This window comes from Ananas comosus, linkage group 18 (genome assembly GCF_001540865.1).
Source record: "Ananas comosus cultivar F153 linkage group 18, ASM154086v1, whole genome shotgun sequence".
NCBI classification, from domain to species: domain Eukaryota; kingdom Viridiplantae; phylum Streptophyta; class Magnoliopsida; order Poales; family Bromeliaceae; genus Ananas; species Ananas comosus.
This window is the reverse complement of record NC_033638.1, coordinates 6,387,845-6,411,283: the sequence shown is the minus strand read 5'-3', so window position 1 is coordinate 6,411,283 and position 23,439 is coordinate 6,387,845. Positions and strand designations below refer to the sequence as shown.

Below are 23,439 nucleotides of genomic sequence, written 5' to 3'. Positions count from 1 at the left end.
AACAATTATGAGGCCTATTCAATTGATTTTTTTAAAGCTTTTAATTTTATGACTTTTTAAAGGTAAGACACCAAATTCAGAGATTGTTCAAAAAAAAAAAAAAAACTTCAAATACCACTCTTATGGTTTCGCACTTTCTCGCTTGAGTGTCCTGTAGTTTAAAGTGTATCAATTTAATGGTCGGTAGTTTCATTTTTCTTTTTATTATCTATTCCACTAATTTTTTTCGTTTAATCAGTGACAAAATTAAAACTAAAGAGTACTAAAGTGAATATTCGATAAACGTAGGTAGAGTATCTGAATTTTGTATATAATTTAACGAAATATTAACAGAAAAGCTAACGAAAGAGAAAAATGAAATCACAGAGTACTAACTTAATACACTCTAAACCACATGATACTAAGGTGAGAAAGTAAGAAACCACATGAGTGGTATTTGAAGTTTACTCAAAAAAAAAAGAAATAAAAAATGCTATGCTTACAAACAAATCCTGGAACAAATTTTATAATTTAAATTCTGATAGTTGGATTTCATTACTGCTTTTGTAAATGATAATTATCACTTTGGTATTTATGTCTTTCCATCAATCAAACATGACCACGCATGTTTATATATTGTTTTTAGAGAATTTGTTTGAATTTCGGACCATCTTTCAACAAATTGAATGCTATCCAGAGAAAAAAAAAAATTCTAAAATACAACATTCATATATTACTGATATAATGTCGCCAACCAATCAAATTACTCTCCTATAAATTTATCCATCCCATCATAATTTTTTAAAAAATATATTTTTATTGTATTTTTCTCTTAAAATAAAAAATATAACCGACTAAATATAGACAATATAGTGTAATTGCTATATAATAAATTTTCTCCATCTGAAAAGGCCAACTCTATTATCTTCTTACATTGAATGCATTTTGATTACCGCAAAACCCTGAGCATAAAAGCAGTTGCATTTGTGTTAACCAAAAAAAAAAAAAAAAAGGCATTCAGACAAGCTTGTAAAGCAAAATTCTGCACATAAGGCTGCAGGAGAGCAGGTTTTTTGCAGCCATAATGGTAGAAACAATCTGCACTACCGCTTGAGGTCACCGTCCATCGAAAGGCAAGATCAATCAAGACTGCCAGATTTTGTTTTTCAGCCAAATGACGGATCACCGCGCCTTTCGGATGGAAATGGAATCAAGAGTTTTGCGACAACAAATCAACAATAATATGGCACTTATAAAAAAAAAAAAATTTGCTGTAAATGCTTACAGACATCATAACCAAATCAAATAAAAATGAACTTAACTTCCAGACAGTGTTTGACCCTTTTCTACAAATATATGTATCTATTCAGATCATCAAAAGTTGAATAATAAAAAAATAAAAATAAAAAAAATAAAAAAATAAAAAAAATCTTTTATCAAGATATGATTGGTAATGTCGATTAGGGTTCAACAATTCGAACCAGCTGAGGAGAGTAAGAACTACAAAAACAAGAGCTAATAATAACTTGTGCATCAAATGTCAGATGAAGATCCCACCATAATAATAGTACGGAAATATCATCCTCAATTATCTATAAGGAGCTCAGTAAATTCATCACCAAATGCTCGCACTTGAGGTCGAATAGATAAAAGTCGAGATCAATTCATTCACAAGAGACACCCTCGATGGACTAGTTTTTGTTTTTTTAAATGCAACCTGAATACAATTTTAGCAGATACGAGGTACAGAGCATTATCTTATAACGAAACAGAATTGATGAGACATTTCTCAAAAATGCACCATTTAGGAAACCTTTTGTTGATTATAACATTTCCATATATATTAACTACCAATAATACAGGTCTCGAATTCATGCAAAGTACAAGAGCAGTTATCGGATCACATGCCAAACTGCACTTTGCATACCAATCTTTTCGAGCTTTACGCACTCTCAAGCTTTACCTGATGCATATTTAGAAGCAAAAGGAACCGCCGAGTCAACCGCGGCCGACGACTCGTGATATTCTCTGGAAAAAGACAGGGCACATGGTCATGCTGAAGATCACGTCCTCCTTCATCCAGTCCAGAGCAACCCTTTCCAACGTCCCCAATGAAGATACACGATACATCAAATCACCTTGCCCACTTTCATGTCTGATCAATATAAGGCTGAAGCTATACCCTGCAATAATTTTCACACATTTAAATCAGCACAAGTGCCTTCATAACAGATAATTGATTATCACCAATAAAGGATTAAAATAAAAGCTACAAATACTGCTCCAATTAGGTCATGCAGGGAATGATTGCAAATCCCGAGTCCTATATTAAAGTTGAAGAGCTGTAGAAAGTTTTGTAATTGCTAAGAACAAAACCATGGATAATAAGAAAAACTATTAACTCCGTGAAGCAAAACCATTGCTCCATGATTGCACGTTTCATTCCACTAAACATGACCTACAGTTTTCAGAGTACTTACAAACCAAATTCCATTATTTTCCAGCATCATCATCTACCTTATGATCAAAGCTTGTCAAAATTGTGAGATTTAACTGTGGATAAGAGGTGTTTGTTGTTTAATGGTGTAGAAGAATCCAAATTTTTTCATCGACAAATCTTTTGATTATCTTAATGGCGATCAACACTCTTGGTCTGAAAATTAATAATCCTACCCTCTATTTTTGTAAGGTTGTTTAAGTTTGCTGTTCATTTTGCATCCACTTGATGCGCTGAAAAATAATTTATACTTCCAATACTCTATATCATTTCGCCTCTTGAATCATCCATTTGGGTGCCCTACTATCGAAAATGAAGTGGAAATGTCGGATGAGGAACAAAGTGGAACCATGACCATATAGCAGACGGCCATTGTGGCAACCCAAAAAAGAAAAAAGAAGAAGAAGAAGAAGAAGCATATAAAGTACTTGCATGCAGACAAATCTGCAATTACTTGTACAGATACACGCGACATATAGATTTAGAGATTTAGTTATTTGCATACTTTGGGCATTTCTCAATTGCAGTTATCATGTCCAACAAAAATTATTGCAATTTAGAGAAAAGTTAGGTTGAGCAATTGCAATGAAAAATAGTTACAGTAGTCCCAATATGAACCTGCATGTAGTAATGTAAGTTAAGAGCATTTTGCCATTTACATGGACAGCATCATAGATAAATGCAACTTATTGAACACAATAGTGTAGTGAATAAATATGATATACAAACAGCACTATGATAGTATTGAGAACAAAATCAACTAAGACTGGTACAAAATCTATTAGATGAATGAAAACTATTTAACAAGGCAAAAGGTCTTCATAATTACCGCTCTTTTCATGAATGACTGAAAGACATAGCTCTTCTGTTTGGATGCCAACAGAGAATTTCATGCCAACTAAGAATTCTATTAGTGTATGAAACACACACATAACCGAAGATTTTCCAGTCCCACCTTCTGAAACAGCAGCATTGGAAAGTTATGAATTTCAAGAACTGTACATATAAAGTAATGTTTAAGTATATTAGACATACCGGTGTTGTCCATATATCCTCTGCAGCAGTCTGGCTAAAAAATGTCCATTCCAAAGGCCATGGAGAAATAAAAGTGGCAAAGGAAATGGCAGTTGTAGTTATTGTTTTTATTACTCGCACACATAAATCAATAGCATGTTGTTGAACAATCAACACTTACTATATTATGCTTCTCTTGACAGTTATAATGAGCAACAGCTACTTCCTGTTGACTCCCACCTTTATTGGAGCATGAGTTTGGTGTCTTCTTTTCTGGTGAAACTGTAAATGCTTTCTTTGACCTTGCTTCAGGGGTTATATTAAGAGATCTTATCAGTGTGCTGTCGTTGGTATCCTTCTTCTGCGACAACAAAATCTGAAGCCTCCCAACTTCACTGGAAAGCTCTTTTGCTGCAGACAAAATTAACTGGTTTACTACATACTAAGAAATAGAAACGACATAATTCATGTGTTTCCTGTGCAAATTATTGCCATAACCAGAGAAAATTAAAAGGACAAGCATTTAACAGAGAGCCCAAAATGCTACAGCAGACTCATCAAGCAAATGTCTAGAGTGTTTGACATTGATTGCCACGTTCTAATGAAGGAAGATGGCCAATAGGGTCAGAATGATGAAAGATTTATTTTACTGGTCCAGTAAATTAAGTATTGCGGATACTGCAGTTTCCTCAAAAGAGTACATATGGAGCACACTAAACACACAGTTGGTGCCTGGGTTATGAACATGCTCGAACTGAAACTTGCTAGTATCTTTCTATGGCAAATTACAAATTTAGCCCCTGATCTTTGTTCCAAATTTCAATTTCATCGTAGGGCATCAATTGTAATAATTTAGTTCCTAAAGTTTTATCTGCCGTTAGTTTCATCCTCGAAGTTCATCTTTAAAAATTCAGTCCATGAAATTCGACCTTGATTTCCATTTCGTCCAGAGTTTTCGATTTAACTACAGATGGTGCTAATGTAGCACCCTTCTTTAATAATGAATTAACAATAGGACATAATTTATATATACAGAAAAACTGAAGGAACTTCATTGCACCAATTGAAACTACGAGGAGAAAATAGAAATTAAGATTAAAATTCAGGGTTTAGATTTCTAATTAATCCATCTATTTGTTGCTCACAATGGTTGTTTCTTTTACTTGACACATAACAAATGAAACCTGAAAATGTCTACACTTTTGATTCTTGCTGGAACAGTTACCTAAAATCTCAATGCACTGTACTTGAATAATTTGATTACAACTAAATTTTTTCATAAATCTTGAGCATGAGACTTGAGTTAGACAAATACTGAGACTATATTTGATGAAAGTTCTTGGGACAATGCCTCGGTTATATGTTCGTGTGCAATACAAGTCTAGAGAAGGTCTCTTGATAGAGTCATTTTATTAGCGATCTTTATGTTGTTTTAAATCCTCATTTACTGATCCAATACGACATTATTTGAACCCCTATAATGCCACAATTATCTTTATTGCATTGTCATCTCATCATCACTATGCTTGTTCATATTTTTTGCTTTCCTGCTTTGCAAACCTTGTATTAACAAAAAAGGATCATTTAAGTTATATGGCAAGAAGACAGGGAGACATAGGTTTATATTATGGTAGAAAGATACAAAGACAACAAGTTATTATAAGGAGGCATTGGTTTGAATGGTAAGCAGAAAGTGAACCGTACGACCCATGCATTTCAATCAGCTAAAGATTTTAACCACAGTCAGCATTCAAAGTATCTAAGTCCACTCACCAGGACACGATTACCTTCACCGATATTAACAAAACTATGCTTAAAAGAAGAGAGGAAAAAAAAAAGAACGAAAGATCAAGCATCAAAAGTTATTGAAATCATACTTTTACGACTCTCCTCAAGCAAAATCTTTTCAGTTTCAGCACATTGCTCCTGCAACGAAGATCTGCAATCACATAAATCGTGCGATTAGATCATTCAAACTTTCTCAATTCTTCAAACAAAGCTATGTTCTTTAAACCATGCAATCGTTAAAATCTTACAGCTCCCCATACAGACGCTCATTTTCCTTCTTCAGTTCTTCAATCAAGTCCTCCGTAGCTGCCAGAAACTTTAAATTCAAGCCTTAAACTAATTTTTAATTTCCTATACTTGCTACCAGAAACAAGAATACAAGAGATAAACAAACTCGTATAATACCATTCCCCCAATCTGAAAGATACTAAGGGCCTTGTTTCGAAGAAGCTTTTTTGCTAAGTAGCACTACTAGAAGAAGCAAATTATTAATAAAATCCCAACATATTCTTGCGCAGCAGAAGCGGAAGCACTAACTATAGCTTCTGCTTTTGAGGCTCAGAATCTCATTTCTGCTTCCTGCTGTCGCAAAACCTTCAGATTTTTCTCTCACCAAACATTCTATTAGAAGCTGTAGCTAAAAGTGGAAGCAGAAGCTGGGCCAAACAATCTCTAAGTACAACAAATTCCTGCTTTCCCAGCAAAAAAACAAAAGCGTCAAATTAGAGCTTCTGCTTTAAGGCTTAGAATTTCTAAGCTTTCCACTGCAGCAGATTTTTTTTTTTTTTAATCTCTTACCAAATAATCCGTAAGTACAACAGATTTTCTCACTTGGGTCTTCATCAAAACCGAAATATTTGGTGGAAAAGTAAAAAAAAAAAAGATAACAAAAAAATTAAAATTAAAATTAGACAAGGGGAGAAATACCCAGTTGGTAATTTCTTATCTCAGCATCTCTTTTTTGGTCCCATTCCTCTTCAAACAACTTCCTCTTCTGAAAACATCAGTACTGAGCTCGTTAATTAAGATTAAAAAAACAAAAAAAAAACAAAAGAAGAACACAGTATCCAACAAAATCGAGGGTCAGGTAAATCACCTTCAAATTCTTGTACTTCTCGTATAGCTTCGAGTTGAGCTGCTCCATCTCCGCCACAAATCAAAGGCCCAAGTTCGCTCTAAATTTCCCAAACCGAAGAACCCAAAAAAAAAAAAAAAAAAAAACTAAAAATTTTCGGAATCAGAGAAGCGATTCGAAACGAAAAACCCTAGATCGCAGGGTAAATGGTGTGAAATTATTAGTAGGAAACGATCGAGAAAGAGAGAGAGAGAGAGAGAGGAGGGGTTGGAGAATTTGAACAACCACGCGCCCCGACTCGCGAGGGACGGGAATGATTTTAGGGATGTGAACAGTTCGGATTCGGACGGAATTTTATATAAAATCCGAATCCGAGCCCACCAACCGAATCCGATATCCGAATTGACGAATTTTAAAAATTCATATTTTAAATCTAAATTTAAATTAAAAATAATTAAAATTATTTTTTTTACAATATCTCGGAATATATTATATTAAAATCTAAAATTTTAAAATACGGCTCCAATTACAACATCAAATATTCATATCATATAATAGTAATATCTAAATACGAAAGTTTCAAATTCTAATGACTAAATTTTTTGTTTTCATATTATGTAGTGTAAATCTATTCGGTTATGGCTCAAGTAAAAATAAAATAGTCTTTTTGCATAAAAAAATCTATTGATTTTTAATTTTTACAAACCTAGTGCACTTTTTAAAACTTTGCAAATTCGGCATGATTTTTTTAAAAGATGACGAAATTATTCCTCTTTCAAAATGAATAAAAGTATATGCATTAAATATTTTGAAAAATACACTATCAAGTCATTATTAGAGCTACCCTTTTTTGAAAAACGGAATTCTTATCTAATATATAAATTAAAAAATTCAATTGATAATAAAGGAAGAAAAAATGAAATATTCCTTAAATAGGGCAATATTTTTTCAATTTGTACAAATATTGTACTATTTAGAAAAGAATATTATACAATTTGAAAAGATGTTGATATTTCATTCTTTCTCGGGTAAACTTTAAATACCACCCCTGTGGTATCGCACTTTCTCGCTTTAGTACCCTATGGTTTAAAGTGTATCAAGTTAATTAGTATTCTGTGGTTTCATTTTTATCTTTTCATCCGCTTCTTCGTTAATATTTTGTTAAATTATATACAAAATATTCAGATATTCCGCCTAGATTTATCGAATATTCATTTTAGTACCCTTTAGTTTTAACTTTGTTAATAATTTAACGAAAAAAATGAGTGAAATCGATAATAAAAAGATAAAAATGAAACCACATGGCATTAAATTGATACATTTTAAACCACAGAGTACTAAAGTGAGAAAGTGTGAAACTATATGAGTGGTATTTGAAATTTTTCCTTCTTTCTTCCTTTATTATCATTTGAATTTTTTTATTTATATATTAGATAAGAATTTTATTTTTTAACAAAGAGGTAGCTGCAATAATGACTTATTAGTTGTATTTTTCAAGGCATTTAATGTATATACTTTTTAGGGATAATTGCCTATATACCTCTCATACGTTTGAAAATATCCGATTTATTCCTACTTTTTTTTCCTTTCTAAAATACCCCTCATATATTCCACCGTTATTGCAAAATACCCCCGCAGTTATCTCCTGTTAAATTAACTTGGATTAAACGTGAGTTAAATATCTACCACAGTTAAAAAAAATTAAAATGTCAATTTTGCCCTTAACTTGAGGACAAATAAGAAATGTTGGTGACGGTAGAGGGGTATATTGAAAAAGACTAAAAGTTAAAATACTTTTTATGCCCCTAACTTTAAGGGCAAATAAGAAAGTCAGTGATGGTAGAAGGATATATTTGAAAGGGTAAAATAGTAATTTTATAGAGATAACAGAATTAATTAACAGATTTTAACTTTAGGGGTATATTAGAAATAGGTTGGAACGAAGAAAGGGTATTTTCAATATTAGCCTTCTAAGAGGGGTAAATCAAAAAGTCGGGAACTTTTCAGGGACATATAAATAATTGCCCCTTTTTTATGCATTTTGAAATAGGGTAGTTCTGTCATCTTTTTAAAAAAGCAAATCGAATCTGCGAAATCTTAAAAAGTGAACTAGATTTGCAAAATTTGAAAATGAATAGACTTTTTATGCAAAAAGGCCAGATAAAATCTATAGTAATTTTTTAAGAAAATATTACTTGTACACCTCCAAACGGGGGGTGTATAATATGCATCCCATCAATCTGGGTCGGATGGATTTCAATAATCATGTCGATGTGACTAGCGAAGAAGTCCCCATCCTATGATAAATAGAGTGTACATTTATATCATACACCCCGTTTGGGACGTATAAGTAGCATTGAAAAAATTATCCAAAACACCCCTTGCTTTAAAGTGTTTTTCAATTTCCCATGTTAAATTTTCTTTCAAGTTTCAACAGCTTAACTACTTGTATGCTAAGCAAGTGGGTATAAACTTACATTCTTTCATCCAAGAGCTAACATCTTATTATATCTCTGCACTTCAACAAATTTTCAAATGCCCCGGACCATTTCGTTCAAGATTTATAATAACATGAAAATGGTTCATAGTTTATATTTGAAATCGCAAGTTTGTTACTAATTTATCAGCCCAATTGAGTTGGACGGTTTGCTACTAATTTATCGACTATCCCTGGCGCAAGTGGCAAAGGGCATGGTGGTTGGTACCCGAGGTCCCAAATTCGAATCCTAGTTGCTTCATATTTCTAGCTAAATTTATTTCTAAAAGAAATACACGAAGCGGATAACATGCTACCTATCTCTCAAAAAAAAAAGAAAAGAAAAAAGCATCTTCTTATTAATGACGATTAGTCATTTTTCATCAAATCAGAATACTTCCCACCTCATAATAATCTAGTACTCCTATCGTCATATAATCTGTAATAATTTTTTTTTTTTTACGTACTAACACTTTTTACAACTAGTAAACTTGAATTAAATGATAATAAATTGAATATTTTCAATAAAAATATCAAGCATTATCGAAATCTTATAAATCTTGAAACAAACAGCTCCTTATTGTTATGTTTTTTCGTTAACTTTAATGGATATCTCTATCTATGCATATTAGGAGAAAGAATGAGAAAAGAGAAAGAATGAAAGGCAAAAAAAAAAGTGTAAAACTTACCTGAATCATAGACCATTTTGATTCGACTCTTCGACTTTTCAAATTTTAATTTTAGTATCTAAGCATTCAGTTTGTTTGATTTAAATAATTTAATGACTCTTCATGATATTAAAATTTAAACTAATTGATTACTTTAATGAATATATATATATATATATATATATATATATATATGAACTGTATAAAATATATTAACTAAACTCATAGAGATAAATAACGTGGTCAAATTTTGAATACTTTTTTTTTTTTTTTTTTTTTGAGAAAAGGTAACAAGCTACCTGCTTCATTCATTAAGAAATTTTGAATTAACTAGGATTCAAACTTGGGACCTCGGACACCAACCACCAAGTCTTTTGCCACTTACTCTAGGGACGGTCGGTTATATTATTATCAATATTATACCAGTTAAACTCATATCAATACTGTATATAAAAGAAAAATATGTATTTTGAATTCAAGTCTGTGGACAGACTTATTTTTCGACGAGAAAAAATTTTAGTTCCTCTTATTTCTTATACAAAATAAATAACGTAACAAAATAAGCTTTTAACTCCTCTTTTTTCTCTAATGGATAACCTTTCTTTTTCAAATATATGTTTAAATTTTAATCTTAATTGATTTTAAAATTTTATTTTATCTAAAATTTATAGTTGAATTTAATTATATAATTTAAATTTAAATTCATAAATTTATAAACTAAAATTAAAATTGAGTTTAAATTGTGACTTAAATTTAATTTTAGAAATCAAATTTGAATTGATAATAAAAAAAATAATTAAAGTGAATCAAAATTAAATCTAATCAATTAAATTTTAATTTTGATACATTTAATTTAGAACACAACTTATATTTTGAGCTCGTCAAATTTTAAAAAATATAGAAAAATTCAATGTGTATATAAAATATATTAAATTATATTGTTATAGATGATAGTAACCATTGAAATTTGATTTAGGATATGACATATATTCTCTAATAAAAAATTATATATGAATTTAATTTTAAAAAATTATTTTTTTATTATAAATTTTTGGATAAATATGATGTATAATTTTATGTTGATTTGAAATTAACAATTAAAATAATTATGGCATATATTTGTATGCATACTCAACTAGTATAAATAGATAGAATATTATCCGAAAATATCTGTATCCACATTCAATATTATTTGTATATGGTTAGAAAATATTCAGATCCGGTCGAATATGATATTAGAGGGTCAAAATTATTCGAATATTTAAAAAAAATGGATATGGATACGGATATTTGAATTTTTTTAATAATATTATTTTTTATATTAATAAATTAAAATATTGTATTCTAATATTCCATTCTCCTAATTTGGTGATCCCAATATCCCAATTTCTCATTCTTCTATTATAATATTATGTTTTTAAATTTCTAGATATGTGAAAAAAAAAGTTTATATTGTTTCATTGCTAATTATGTATAGGGAGATACACATTGCATTTTTTTGGAAAATAAAGAGGGTTTAATTACTACTTATAGGAAGATAAAAAGGATTTTGATTGTTTTTTTAGAAAGATAATATATGTTGTGGAAAAATAATGTGCTTTTTTGTGCCTTTTATTTATTTTATTATGAGTAGTCTTATACTAAAATTTATTGCATTTATTTTTATTAAATTTTAGATTTTATTCAATTAAATGTAGGTATACAACAATTTGAGCATGAATATAAATAATTCTAGTTTTTAATTATATGTGCATATTATTATACAGAAATAATATCTAACATGTCCCTCAAAATTTAAAAATATCTTATTTATTTTTGGAGGACTAAAATATCCTTATTTATTGATTTAAAAAATCTCTTCAAATATTTCTATTTCTTATAGGGTTTACTAATGAGATTGGGTTTTTAAAAAATACTTTAGTAATTTCAAAATAAATTTAAAAATTCTGAATAGTAGTAAATGATAAATAAACAAACCCTGTGAACATTACATCTAATTCATATTTAAATCTTAAAAAAATATTTTACTATATTTGAATTTATTTTTAGCGAATACAATAATAAAAAGGATAAACTTCAAATAACATCTATATAGTTTCGCACTTTTCTTATTTTAATACTATATGATTTAGAATATATCAATTTAATACCCTATGATTTCATACAAAAACTTTAGATAGTCCACCTATTGAATATTCATTTTAATACCTTTTAGTTTTAACTTTGTCATTGATTTAACGAAAAAAATCCGACGAAAAGAGAAAAAATAAAACAACGGGGTACTAAATTGGTATCTTTTAAACCATATGGTACTAAAGTAAAAAAATGCAAAACCATATGGGTGGTATTTGAAGTTTACCCTAATAAAATTTTAGCATATGTACCATAGCCATCTTCAGAAAGAAAAAAAAAAGTGTAAATTTCAGATATCACCCCTGGTTTCACACTTTCTCATTTTTGTACTCTGCGGTTTAAAGTATATTAAGTTAGTGTCCTGTGGATGTGGTTTTATTTTTATCTTTTTATCAGCTTCCCCATTAATGTTAAATTATATACCAAAAATTTCAGATACTCCACCTAAGTTTATCGAATATTCACTTTAGTATCCTTTAGTTTTAACTTTGTCACTGTTTTAACAAAAAAATTTAGTGGGTACTAAATTAATACACTTTAAATCACATGGTGCTAAAATGAGAAAGTGTGAAACCATAGGGATAGTATTTGAAGTTTTTTCCCAAAAAAAAAAAAACAAGCCTGTGGATATGATTTCGTCAAAAATCCGCCCGATCCGTTTGATAAAATCCAATCCGTTTTCACCCGACCTAAACCCTAGCAACCGTATGAATCATCATGTAATAATAATAATAATAATAATAATAATAAAATAATAACAATTAAAAAAAAACCGCGCGCTCCAAAATTTCAAATAGCACTTCACACTCATCGGCCCCCCTCTCTCTCTCCTCTCTCCCCCCTCTCTCTCTCTCTCTAGATGTTGTTCCTATTATTGGGGATCAAATCCCTATTTCACTTTGCTTTCGAATTACAGTGAGATTGTTGAAGATGCGTCCCTAAATTCGTCAGATTTGTTTGAACAGGTATGCAGATCTTGTTGATTGGCACTGTTTCATCGCCATTTTTTTGTTTACACGATCGTTCCGATTCGATTTTGTGTTCTCTAACTCTCTTTTCCTGGTAAATTTGCTTGTTCCAGTTTGTGATTTTGTGTTGTTTGATGTCTATTAGCCATTAGGGTTTGCCGTCGTTTAAAAGTTTATGCCTTTTCATTTCTGCGGCCTGTAACCCCATAAAAATCGACACTTGGAAGATCTGCGATTGGAGAGCTTCGAATTCGAATTTGTGCTCAAAATCTGTTTTTTTTTTAGGCGACAATATAGGCCAGAGTGTTCGTGAGCCGAAAGATGGTATGGTATTATAAGGAATTGGGAGATTTTTGCGGCAAGCTACAAAAGAAATCCCTTGCAATTATGTAGGATTCGTAATGATTAGATTTTGTGTTCTCTAACTTTCTTTTCCTGCTATATTTGCCTCTTCTAGTTTGTGATTTTGTGTTGTTTGATGTTTATTAGCCATTAGGGTTTGCCATCTAAGCCTTTCTTGTTTAAAAGTTCGTGCCTTTTCACCGTCGCAGCCTGGAATCTTGTAAAAATGGATACTTGGAAGATCGGAGATTGGACAGCTTTCGAATTCGAATTTGCGCTAAAAATCTGTTTTTTTTTCTTTTTTGCGCAACAATGTAGGCCAGAGTTATCGCGACTCAAAAGATGAGGTAGGGTTAAAAGGAATTGGGAGTTTTTTGCAGCAAGCGAAAATAGAAGTCCTTTAATTAGATAAGATTTGGAACAATTAGATGTTGTCTCTTAATGTGTTTTCTTGTAAAATTTGCTTGTTCTAGTTTGTGATTTTATGTTGTTTGATATCTCTATTACCTTAAGGTTTACTATCTAACCCTTTCTTGTTTAAAAATTCATTCCTTTTCACCGTCACAGCCTGTAATCTCGTAAAATCCGATACTTGGAAGATCGTAGATTGGAGAGCTTTCGAATTGGAATATTCACTCAAAATCTGTTTCTTTTCATGTGACAGCGTAGGCGGAAGTAAGCACGACTCAAAAGATGATATAGATTTAAAAGGAATTGGGAGATTTTTGAGGCAAGATACAATAGAAACCCTTTGTAATTACGTAGGATAAGTTTTGATTTTGGGTAAGGTAATCGGGAATCTAATCCTAGAAAGATGTTCGCTTCTCCATAGTAGCCACATTGTTTATGTATTTGACCTAATTTGGCGCCCCTTTGTTTCTTTGAACCTTCTTGAATGCAGTTAGTGATGATTTATGAAAGGAGAATTACATGAATACAGATATGAAACTACATTTTCGGCAGAAAGAAAAAGAAAACTATGAAGACTAATGAATCATTCGACTATGTTAAGAGTTCTGCAAAAAGTAGTATCCAGTATTCAATTATTTCACAAGTTAAGGAAAAACCTTAAACCGTATTGAAGTGACAGCCTATGCGAACAATCAATCATTAATTACTGTAAGAGTGCAAATTATAAGAGATCAATGAAAAAAGGGACTAAAGGGTAGATGTAAATAGAGGGGGTACGTGCAAGAAACGAAATACGGAGAAACATAGCTTAGGAAGGTGTTTTTTCTGGCTTACATGTTGAATTTGCTTTGTAGGAGGATTTGATATCTTTCCATCTAGGTTCTTTGTGCTGTTCCTTTTTGAAATAGTGATGCAAATTATTTATTCAACAATAATTCCTTATTTAGAAAGAGCAACGGTGAGTTCTTGCTACTGAAATGTATTGCACAAGTCATAGTGAACTGTCTTTAACTTCATAGTGTTGATATCCTTTTGTTTTGTGCTGATAGAAATTGTTTGATACTACGGGAAGCGGCAATCCAAAATTCAGATCTTCAGGCATAGAGAAAGCAATATGCTCGAACATCAGTTCAGCAAGGAGGGAACTTCTCAAATTTCGGAGGTAACTGCATCTCCAACTCCAGATCCTCTTGAAACGGGCACTACCCATTCAAGCTTGGGTCAATCTCTCAAATTAAGCTCTTCTACAATCCATCACTGTCATGTTCAATCGAAATGTGAGAAAGAAAACATTGAATGCTGTGTCCCCAAAAAAGTAGACGAAGAATGTGAATTGAAAAGCAAGAACTCAGGGATTGGACAACTGGACCTTAATGCGGTGGATGTTTCTAGCATGGTGGAAGACAATTCCTGCTATAAGTCGAAGTTGGTTGACACCATAGAGTGCAGTAGCACTACTGGCCCTTTAGAAGAGAGTGAACCTCTGAGAATGTGGAAAGAAATGAAACAGAATGGTTTTCTTTCATCTTTGCATGGAGGTGTATCAGAAACCAAGCAGCGCGGCCGCAAGCCTAAAAAGAGAAAAGATGATGTTATCAAGAAGAAGATTTACTCTGCAAGGAAAGAGCAGGTAAGTAGACTCATTAAAGTTGCTGCTCCAAGCGGTCTCCTCTCTGGATTAAACCCTGGAATTATAAACCATGTACGAAATAGCAAGCAGGTACGGGCCATAATAGAGGCTATGGTGCAGTCGGAGAAGCTCGAAGGTCAAAATGAAAGCAGGTTTAATCAAACAGGAAAAGGAAGAGAAGAATGTATCGGCAGAAGGAAAGATCAAATTAATGCCCATGATTCGTCAACTCATCAGTTTATTCCGTCAGAACAACAAGCGGAAATCAATCAATTAAGTATGGGTCATAACTTTTATCAGGGATGTAACTCTGAACCTTCACTAGTCACTGAAGATGCAGAAGATGGCAAGTTTAAGCAGAAAATTGCATCAAATATAACTACAACGACATCTGTTCAAAATTTTTCGGCAAATCTAGATAATACTACCTCTTTGTCTTTAAAAGGTTGGTTTAAGAGATAATTTGAAATACATGTGTTTATGGCCAGAAATGTGCTAACTTTACTGTAATTTACTTTGCAGCCGCTAATGTTGCTTTACACTGGTTGGATCTGCTTCAGCAGGACATTAAAGGCCGTCTCGATGGTAAAATTATGTTTTTAGCATAATGTAAGAGTTGAAGCTTTTTCTTAGTCTCACCATCTTATGATTGTTATGAAGCTCTAAGGCGTAGTGAGGAGAGAGTAAGGAATGCGATCCACACAGAACTGCCATACCTACTATCGACAGAATTCTCATCTGGCAAAGAAATAGGCGCACCTCGCAAATCTTCTTTGGAGGCGGGATGCTTGGAGAAAGCAATATCAGAGAGTCATATGACACGATGGAGAGCTCTTTTCAGTCAAATAGAAAAAGCACTGGATGAGGAGGCAAGATATCTTGTGAGTATCCATACACCAGTTTGATGGTTTTAGGGCTTATGCAGTTGATAATTCATATTTGCTAAATTCGCCATCTATTTTTTGAATTTACCACTACTAGAACTCTAGACTGTTATAAACTTATTTCCCAGTTACATTTTCAGCTCGTGTTTCCCAGAATCCCTAGTAGGGGAACTTCCACTCGTTAGTAATTTTATTAATACCCCCTACCCCTTCAGTAATGAGTTGAATTCTATTTTAATTCAATATCTTTATACAAGCATAATGTTGATTCATGCACAGTATAGTTTCTGCCTTGGTGCATAGTTTATCTGCAATCTACGTGATGTATTAATGATTGTTCTTCTTATTTGTCTCAGGAAAATTGGTTGAGACAAGTCCAAGAAATGCGCACGCACGGTGAGAAAGGACTAAAATATGCTGGTGAAAATGTATTCTCAAAATTGGAACCTCTAGATGGTTTAATGTATGTTAAGTTCTCTACCTTCTGGCTATATGGCTTCCTTTTTTTTGTTAATTTTCTCCTTATAATCATCATAATTTCTTCTTTTTTCTTTTAAAGCTCTGCAAATTTTTCATACCTTATATAAGCTTACATGTGAATTTCAAACCAAGTAGAATTCTAGATTGGGTGCACAATTTAGTGCCTCTTAAGCCTGGGTTTTTGGAATGCTTCCCTCGTCTTGGAAGCAGAGAGGCAACGCAAAGAAAATACGTCTAGAGTGACGCTAAAATAAAGCTTCTAGGCATTTAAAAGTAAAAGCACCAATTTGAAGTTTTTGCTTTTGTTGCAGCAAGGTGTTGGAAGGATTTAAATTAAACAAGCTACTAGATACTGGTGTTTCTTGGAACAGCTTTGCTCAAATAGCGCTTATGCGAATGCTTTAAATGAGCCAAAGTGGCCCTAAATCTTATCTTATTTCAAAGGACCTTCCCCCCCCTATTGTGTTGTAAATGAGTTATCTTTGGCATTACTTACCAGTGAGTAACATTTTGCTATCACCTTTCTAATCTTGCAATCAAATTAACAATAATCTTTCCTTTTTTTTTTCTTTTTTTTCCCTCAGTAAACTGAGGAAATCAGAAGCATTTGAATGTGAATGTGCTGTCAAAGCAGCTGCTGCATCCATCTACTCCACATGTAATTTGATCATGAGAACTGAAAACGCGCCTGGCCGCTGATGCCACCTAACCATTCTTCTTGTACTCTGATGTATTATGTTGTAATCTTGTTTGTTCTCTTTGTTTTCAATTATCATGAGGGTTTTTAGTTCCATGGTATTCGGCCTGTTCTTTTTTTTTTCCCTAACTTCTTTTTCCTCTCGTATTTGTGTAACAATGATTTACTGCATGGCAAACTAATTTTATAATTGTACCTGTAATGAATCAGAATGTTTCTTGCTTGTAAACTTATCTTCAATTTGGTAATATACTGGAGCCTATTTTACCGACTCAGGGAGTTCTCAGATGTGTTGTGAGGGGGTTGTTGTGATGTGATTGTGAAGAGGAACAGCTAAAGATCATGAAATTTTTCGAATGAAAGAAGTGAATTCTTGATTAAGAGAACATGCATCTGACTGTATATAGGTCATGATAAAAATTCAGACCAAAATGAAGATCAACCATTGTAGATCTTTTCTATGAGGTAAAATTCTATGGAACTTTCTAGAACTATGAACTATTTTGATATGACTCTTTTTTTTAAAAAAATTGATTTTGCAATTTAACCACTCAATTCTCCTTTTTCTTCTTTTTTTTTTCTCTTTATTTTTTTTATTGCCTTTATGTCTCTCCTTTTCTTTTGGTTTCTCTCATTGGCCACACCTCAACAGTTTTTTGATTAAATCCCTACGTAAATTTTTGCTGTATTCGGATGCAAAAGCTTCAAAGCTTGTAGTTTACTAGGTTCAAACGCTCATTTCAGCTTCCGATATAGTTAAAATCTCTAAAGCTTTGCAGAAACCATGCCACAAACAAGTACTAGTATATTATTTTTGTATTTCTGATAATAGCTTTGATCCGGGAGAATGGCAAGTTGCACCTGGGATCCCAAATCACTTTACAAATTGAAAAGTGCTATCAAGAAAAACCCTTCCCAATAGTTTTTTACAGCAATAGAATCAAAAGCTCTTAATTGAAGCATCTACTTGTGAGGGCCTTTGCTACATCATAAACTTTGGACTTTTCTAATAGCTAAACACTATTATAGATAACTGCAGTTAAAAGCACAACCAAAAATAGGGGTGAAAAGTTAAAAAGTTTATAGACTATTGGCATAACTTGACCCTAGGAAAGAGCACTCAAAAGCTCAAAAGCTGCAGCATATCCAAAATGCGCGGGGTTGAAGTATTATCCACTATATACGGGAGATAATATGCCAATTACATTTGTAATTTTGTATACAAAAAATAATAAAAGAGATGAAACATATATATTGCCTGATTAAAGCGAGTAATTTAGGAACTCAAGATGAGATCACTATGCTCAGTACCATTCTCCATCCTTATCCATGATTTTAATGAGAACGGTTGCTCCGTAATTTCGATGATTCTTGCTCCTCGGGGCCAATCTCCATAGCCGCCATAGCCGGTGTGGCGAGCGAAGCACAACCACAATTTCTGGTAGGGGCAGCACCAATCCAACCCATGATTGTGGCCAGAAAAGATTGCCTGCAGATATCAAGGGGAAACAAATGAAACTCACTGACCCAAAACTCGCTATCTAGTACTAAATATAAATATGAAATTTGCGTTGAAAAGAAAAGTTTCTGAACCATCTCAACATAGCAAACACCAATTATTTGATCACACTGGTTGTTTTCTCATGCAAGTAAATTAGGTTGTGACCATTTTTTCTGATACACAGGAAAATTTGCATCTTTTGGTATAATATTTCAAGGAGAAGATGATTAATGAAAGACTGCAGGTATGAAGATAAACTCATTCAACATATCAGTCTTCCAAATTGTTGCGCCCCGGCACCGCCACTTTGGTCGATGTCGATTCAGGCACGTACACAGATTGCCGAACGGAGAGAGTTTCTCCTATCCGTCCAAGGCGTAAACAAAACAAGTACATTAAATTTTACACCGAAAATACAATATAATATAGTTCTGCACGAGGGCGTATCACAAGAGCGAGAATGTAAATCTAACTATTATAACATTGGAACATTCAAATTTTACACAAATGATTCAATGAGTTGAGTTAAGCGGCATTAGAAATGATGATTGTCAGTCATTCAGTGAGTAGGGAGAAATAATTTGTGCAATCCAAATTACGAGTCGCAGCAACATTGAAAAATATGAAGACAGATTAGCTCCAAAAGATAACACATGCTTCTTGCTGAAAGAAAATCTAGTCACTGAGAATCCTGATAGATAATTCATGCAAAATCCATCTTCAAATTAATATTTCTTACCTTAACAGAAGGCCTCTTAGCAAGAATATCCATGATCCCCCACTCGGCGTCTTGCGGAGCCACACTTTCTAAGTTGATTGAACCAACACAGGGTTTGTCTATTTCAGAATTAGGCTTAGGAGCTACCTTCGAAAATGCAATACTCGGAATATGCCAAAAGATAATCTCGGGGACCCTGTAACAATCAGACAATGTCAGTTCTTGAGATCCAGGTGATCTTGGAAAAGCAAACGCGCGCGCGTTCTTACTTTCCGTTCGGGTTAATAATTTGCGATTGTGCCTGAAACCATTTAGCTTGGGCATTAGATATGACTTCTGGATAGGACCCACCGCCGGAATCAAGGAAATAGAGAAGTGCAACAGGATCCATCTCTTTAGATGATAATATTTGTAACACGTAATTCGAAACGCTCGGCCAAAGCTCCTTGGGGCCAGTTGCTGAATAAGATAACCTGTTGTTGTTGATCTCCGTATTCATTAAGTCGATTCTCGGAGTTCCTCTGAAGCTGCATTGTTCTGCTCCTGCCACGAGCATTGTTATACTACCATATGATACTCGATATTCTACTTCTCTGAAATTTTTCAGGCTACGTATATATATACGTACAAATTTACATAAGTAGTTCATCTTAAAAGGCTAAAAAAGCTTGGAATTTTTAAGGTATTTACCAGCGTATAGACACACAAATACGAGTTTGTAGCAAAAATAATCTGATAAACCAGACGATTTTTTCACACAATACTGAACAATTCATCGTCCCAATAAAAGCTTGGAATCGATGATGCAATTCATAATGAAGATCTCCTAAACAACTTCCGATTAAAAGTACGAGCATATACGGTCTTCGAAGATAAGCTCCTTGCTGAAGTAACTAACTGTAAGGTGGAGGACAAGGATTACGGAAACACTCAATGTGGTTTTATCATCTTTGGTTTCCTTCACCTGTAGATGAGATGTTTGCTGTCGGACAACGAACTTCTGGGATTCCGCTGGAAGAAAACCAGTCAGATGGCCACTCGAATGCCGCATCATCATGGTTCCCAAAAACTGTGGCCCAGGGGATCCCTCGGCTTCTCGTCGCAGAAATTGCCCGGTCCCAGTACAGGCTTGCATTAGGAATTGGAAGATTGTTAGCAGTGACAACATCCCCTAGGTAGATTACAAAGTCTGCAATGGTAAATCTAAATGAATACTCAGAAGGAAAACAGTGGAGAAAGATTCTACACAACATAGATAAGTTTTCATAACATATACAGCTAATCGATTTGGGCCTGTTTTCATGCCAGAACATCTTATTTAGTGCATCTCTTTTCTTCGCATGGAAGGCATGGTTAGGACTATGCAAAGATGTTTACAACTGCATATATAGTATATATGTTATCTAGGTCACTTCTTGGCAAGGATTTAAGTGCCGTGTCGTGCGGGAAACTTGCCGGCACGGTGCGTGCCGGTCAAAAAAATTCTTGTGTACTGACACATAATAACATGAAATATTTATTTTCTTTAGCAACAAAATATTCTAACTATTTATTATGTCTTTTTATCACATCTTTTAAATTTTATTGAGAAAATTACTTACTAATTTAAAGAATAGAGAGTTTTGAGCTGTTCCATCGGCACGAGCTTTGTATCATGCCAGTATCTTGTTAGCATGGTACGGCACGGTGGATACGGCCCATACAGACGGGCACTTAAAACCTTGCTTCTTGGAATACGATGAGTCGCGACATAATACGAAAAGCATTATCTTGAAAAGATTGTGCTCACAAGGACCTTGAATTGGAACTAAAGTCCATACTACTACATTGCAAGCACAAAATCCATAACATGAAAGTTATCACATGATAATCTATCTTGACATTCAAATAGGTCTTCGATCTTTTCGATGTGTTTAAAGATGAAGCTGTGAATGAATATATGATATTTAGTATTGCATCTCCAGTGATAAGCTCCTTAGTTATAACCATACTAGAGAAGTCATATACCGAATAACTTATCCTCGGAAACAGGGTCTCTCTAAAGTGAATAAACAAACGGGGTCTGCAATTAACAGTTAGGCTTGGTTTGGTATTTAGGTCAATTTAACGCTATTAGATAGGATGGAGTTGAAAAAAAGCATATAGAAATATACTTTTGCGTTCTCCGATGGAACCGTAGAAAATATATCGTAACCGACTAACCGCAATATGTAGAACGCAATATTACGTACGAAAATAAACAGGGTATTTTCCTATCGTTGCAATTCCAAACGAAGCCTTACTAGGCTTCTTGAATATTATGTATTTACAACCAAATTCTTTCTCATACTTGTTGGCTTAAGTGGGCTAGCATTCTGCCTTATGACGGGAGGCTTTGTTAGATCGAGTCATGTTCGAAATGGCGTGAGGGTGGGCGGCCATGTTTGAAGTGGCATAAAACTAACTGGGCCGAGTCACAACCGAGACTCGTGGGCGCTGCATCAATACACTTTAAGTGAATTAGTTGTATATTTCTAACAGTTTGAGCTTTTGTAATTAATGATTAGCGTCGGCGATCCGATGATACTGAGATCAAGAACTGCTCTGTCTCCGCACCTGGATTCTCCTTGTCAAGGACGGCGGACAAGACGCGGTCGGAGTTGGCGTCCTGCTGCGGCCCCCAGTCCGTCCAGGCGTTCTCGCCGTAGTGCAGATCGGCGAAGATCGCGATCTTGAACGCCGCGCCGGCGCCGGCGGAGAATCGGAGGGACTTGTTGCGCGGCAGGCTGAGCACCGACGCGCCGCCATCGCCGCCGCCGCCGTAATTGGAAGGCGGGACAGGAGGGACGAGAGCGAGTGCGAGGGGGAAGCAGAGGAGGAGGAGAAGACGGTAGTAGAGTGGAATAGTAATGCGATGAGAGGGAAGTGAGAGGAGGGAGAAGAAGAAGTGGGAGTGTCGTCGACCCACCATTTTCGCAATAATGTGAATTTTTGGACTTCGCCAGAAACGGTTGAGATCGTATAGCTCTAGGGTGAAGGGGGAAGTAATTAATTAATTAATTAATTAATTTTTTCATTATGGGAAGATCCGGATATTCCCGTTTGGACGTAACTGTTCCAACTTCCGCTTTGTTGCGTGACGTGCTTGTNAAACTCAAAAAAATTATTTTATATAAATATGCAAGGGGTGGGGGGGTGAATACACTCTTATTTAAACTCAAAAAAATTATTTTATATAAATATGCACCCCACTTTGCAGTGCGTAGGTTGCATATAACTTTTCTTAACCCAAAACAACAATATGGTTAGACCTAGGGTTAGCAACTCAGATCGTATGAACCAGCTTGTATTCGGCTCGAAATGAGCTTGAAATCGACTGCTCGTTTAATAAACGTGCTGAACATATCTAAATTTTTTAGTTCAAATTTTAAACGAGTCGAGCAGGAGCTAGAGCCAGCTTGCTTGTGTTTGGCTCAATTTAATTAGCTCAGATAAGACTAATATGCTTTTAGAAGTGTTTTTTTTTTTTGAGAGATAGGTAGCACGCTAACCGTTTCGTTTATTTCATTTATAAATAAACTTAGCTAAAAATGTGAATCAACTAAGATTCGAACTTGGGACCTTGGGTACCAACCATCAAGTCCTTTCCCACTTGCTCTAAGGACAGTCAGTTAGAAGTGTATATTTTCAACTTTTGATCCCTTGGATTGCTAGGATTTACTAGTTGGTAATAATAATAGTATGGATCCAAGGATCCCAGAGTTGGAAGTTGTAATTTCTAAAAGCAGCATAGCTCAACTCTCTCTCTCTCTCTCTCTCTCTCTATATATATACATATATATATATATATATATATATATATATATAGAGGTGTAAAATTTACAATCATGGATCTCCTGTAGCATATATTCTTCCTATGCGTTTATAAGTATTTATAAGTTTTCGACTATTAAATTTATTTTTTTGATTATTTTTATCCGTTAAATTATATTATTCAATAAATTATCAGTCAATCCTAAAAAACCACCATCTTCGTATCGGGGACAGTTATCATAGTAACCGCATATGCTTTCATTCAACGACCAAAAACTTATAAATACAAAAATGTCTATATTCATAAGAGTACAGTAGCGCTACTCTTCGTCTGGCTTATTATCTAAACGTTAAATAGCTCCTACAAATTAACGGTAGAGAAAAAA

At 33.8% G+C, this 23,439-nt stretch overlaps 3 protein-coding genes across 5 annotated transcripts; 1 reads left to right on the top strand and 2 right to left on the bottom strand.

Annotated features, from left to right (window-relative positions):
- LOC109723852 lies at positions 1,783–6,653 on the bottom strand. Its single transcript, XM_020252338.1, has 8 exons — positions 6,375–6,653; positions 6,206–6,272; positions 5,527–5,584; positions 5,368–5,429; positions 3,672–3,901; positions 3,512–3,545; positions 3,306–3,434; positions 1,783–2,162 (listed from the first exon to the last, which is right to left on the bottom strand). The coding sequence occupies exons 1-8, from the start codon at positions 6,420–6,422 to the stop codon at positions 1,978–1,980; spliced, it is 813 nt and encodes a 270-aa protein (XP_020107927.1). The 5' UTR covers positions 6,423–6,653; the 3' UTR covers positions 1,783–1,977.
- Positions 12,474–17,305, top strand: LOC109724312. 2 transcript variants are annotated; one of them, XM_020253093.1, is made up of 6 exons: positions 12,474–12,595; positions 14,401–15,426; positions 15,504–15,566; positions 15,642–15,862; positions 16,222–16,328; positions 16,930–17,305. In XM_020253093.1, exons 2-6 carry the CDS (start codon positions 14,466–14,468, stop codon positions 17,042–17,044), a joined length of 1,467 nt encoding a protein of 488 aa, XP_020108682.1. In that variant the 5' UTR covers positions 12,474–12,595; positions 14,401–14,465; the 3' UTR covers positions 17,045–17,305. The 2 variants fall into 2 exon arrangements, with proteins under 2 accessions (XP_020108682.1, XP_020108683.1); XM_020253094.1 differs by having other exon boundaries at positions 14,206–15,426.
- Positions 18,186–22,260, bottom strand: LOC109724359 (probable inactive purple acid phosphatase 16). Of its 2 annotated transcripts, none has more exons than XM_020253153.1 (5): positions 21,857–22,260; positions 20,226–20,450; positions 19,531–19,804; positions 19,283–19,457; positions 18,186–18,531 (listed from the first exon to the last, which is right to left on the bottom strand). In XM_020253153.1, exons 1-5 carry the CDS (start codon positions 22,209–22,211, stop codon positions 18,319–18,321), a joined length of 1,242 nt encoding a protein of 413 aa, XP_020108742.1. In that variant the 5' UTR covers positions 22,212–22,260; the 3' UTR covers positions 18,186–18,318. The 2 variants fall into 2 exon arrangements, with proteins under 2 accessions (XP_020108742.1, XP_020108743.1); XM_020253154.1 differs by having other exon boundaries at positions 19,531–19,798; positions 21,857–22,259.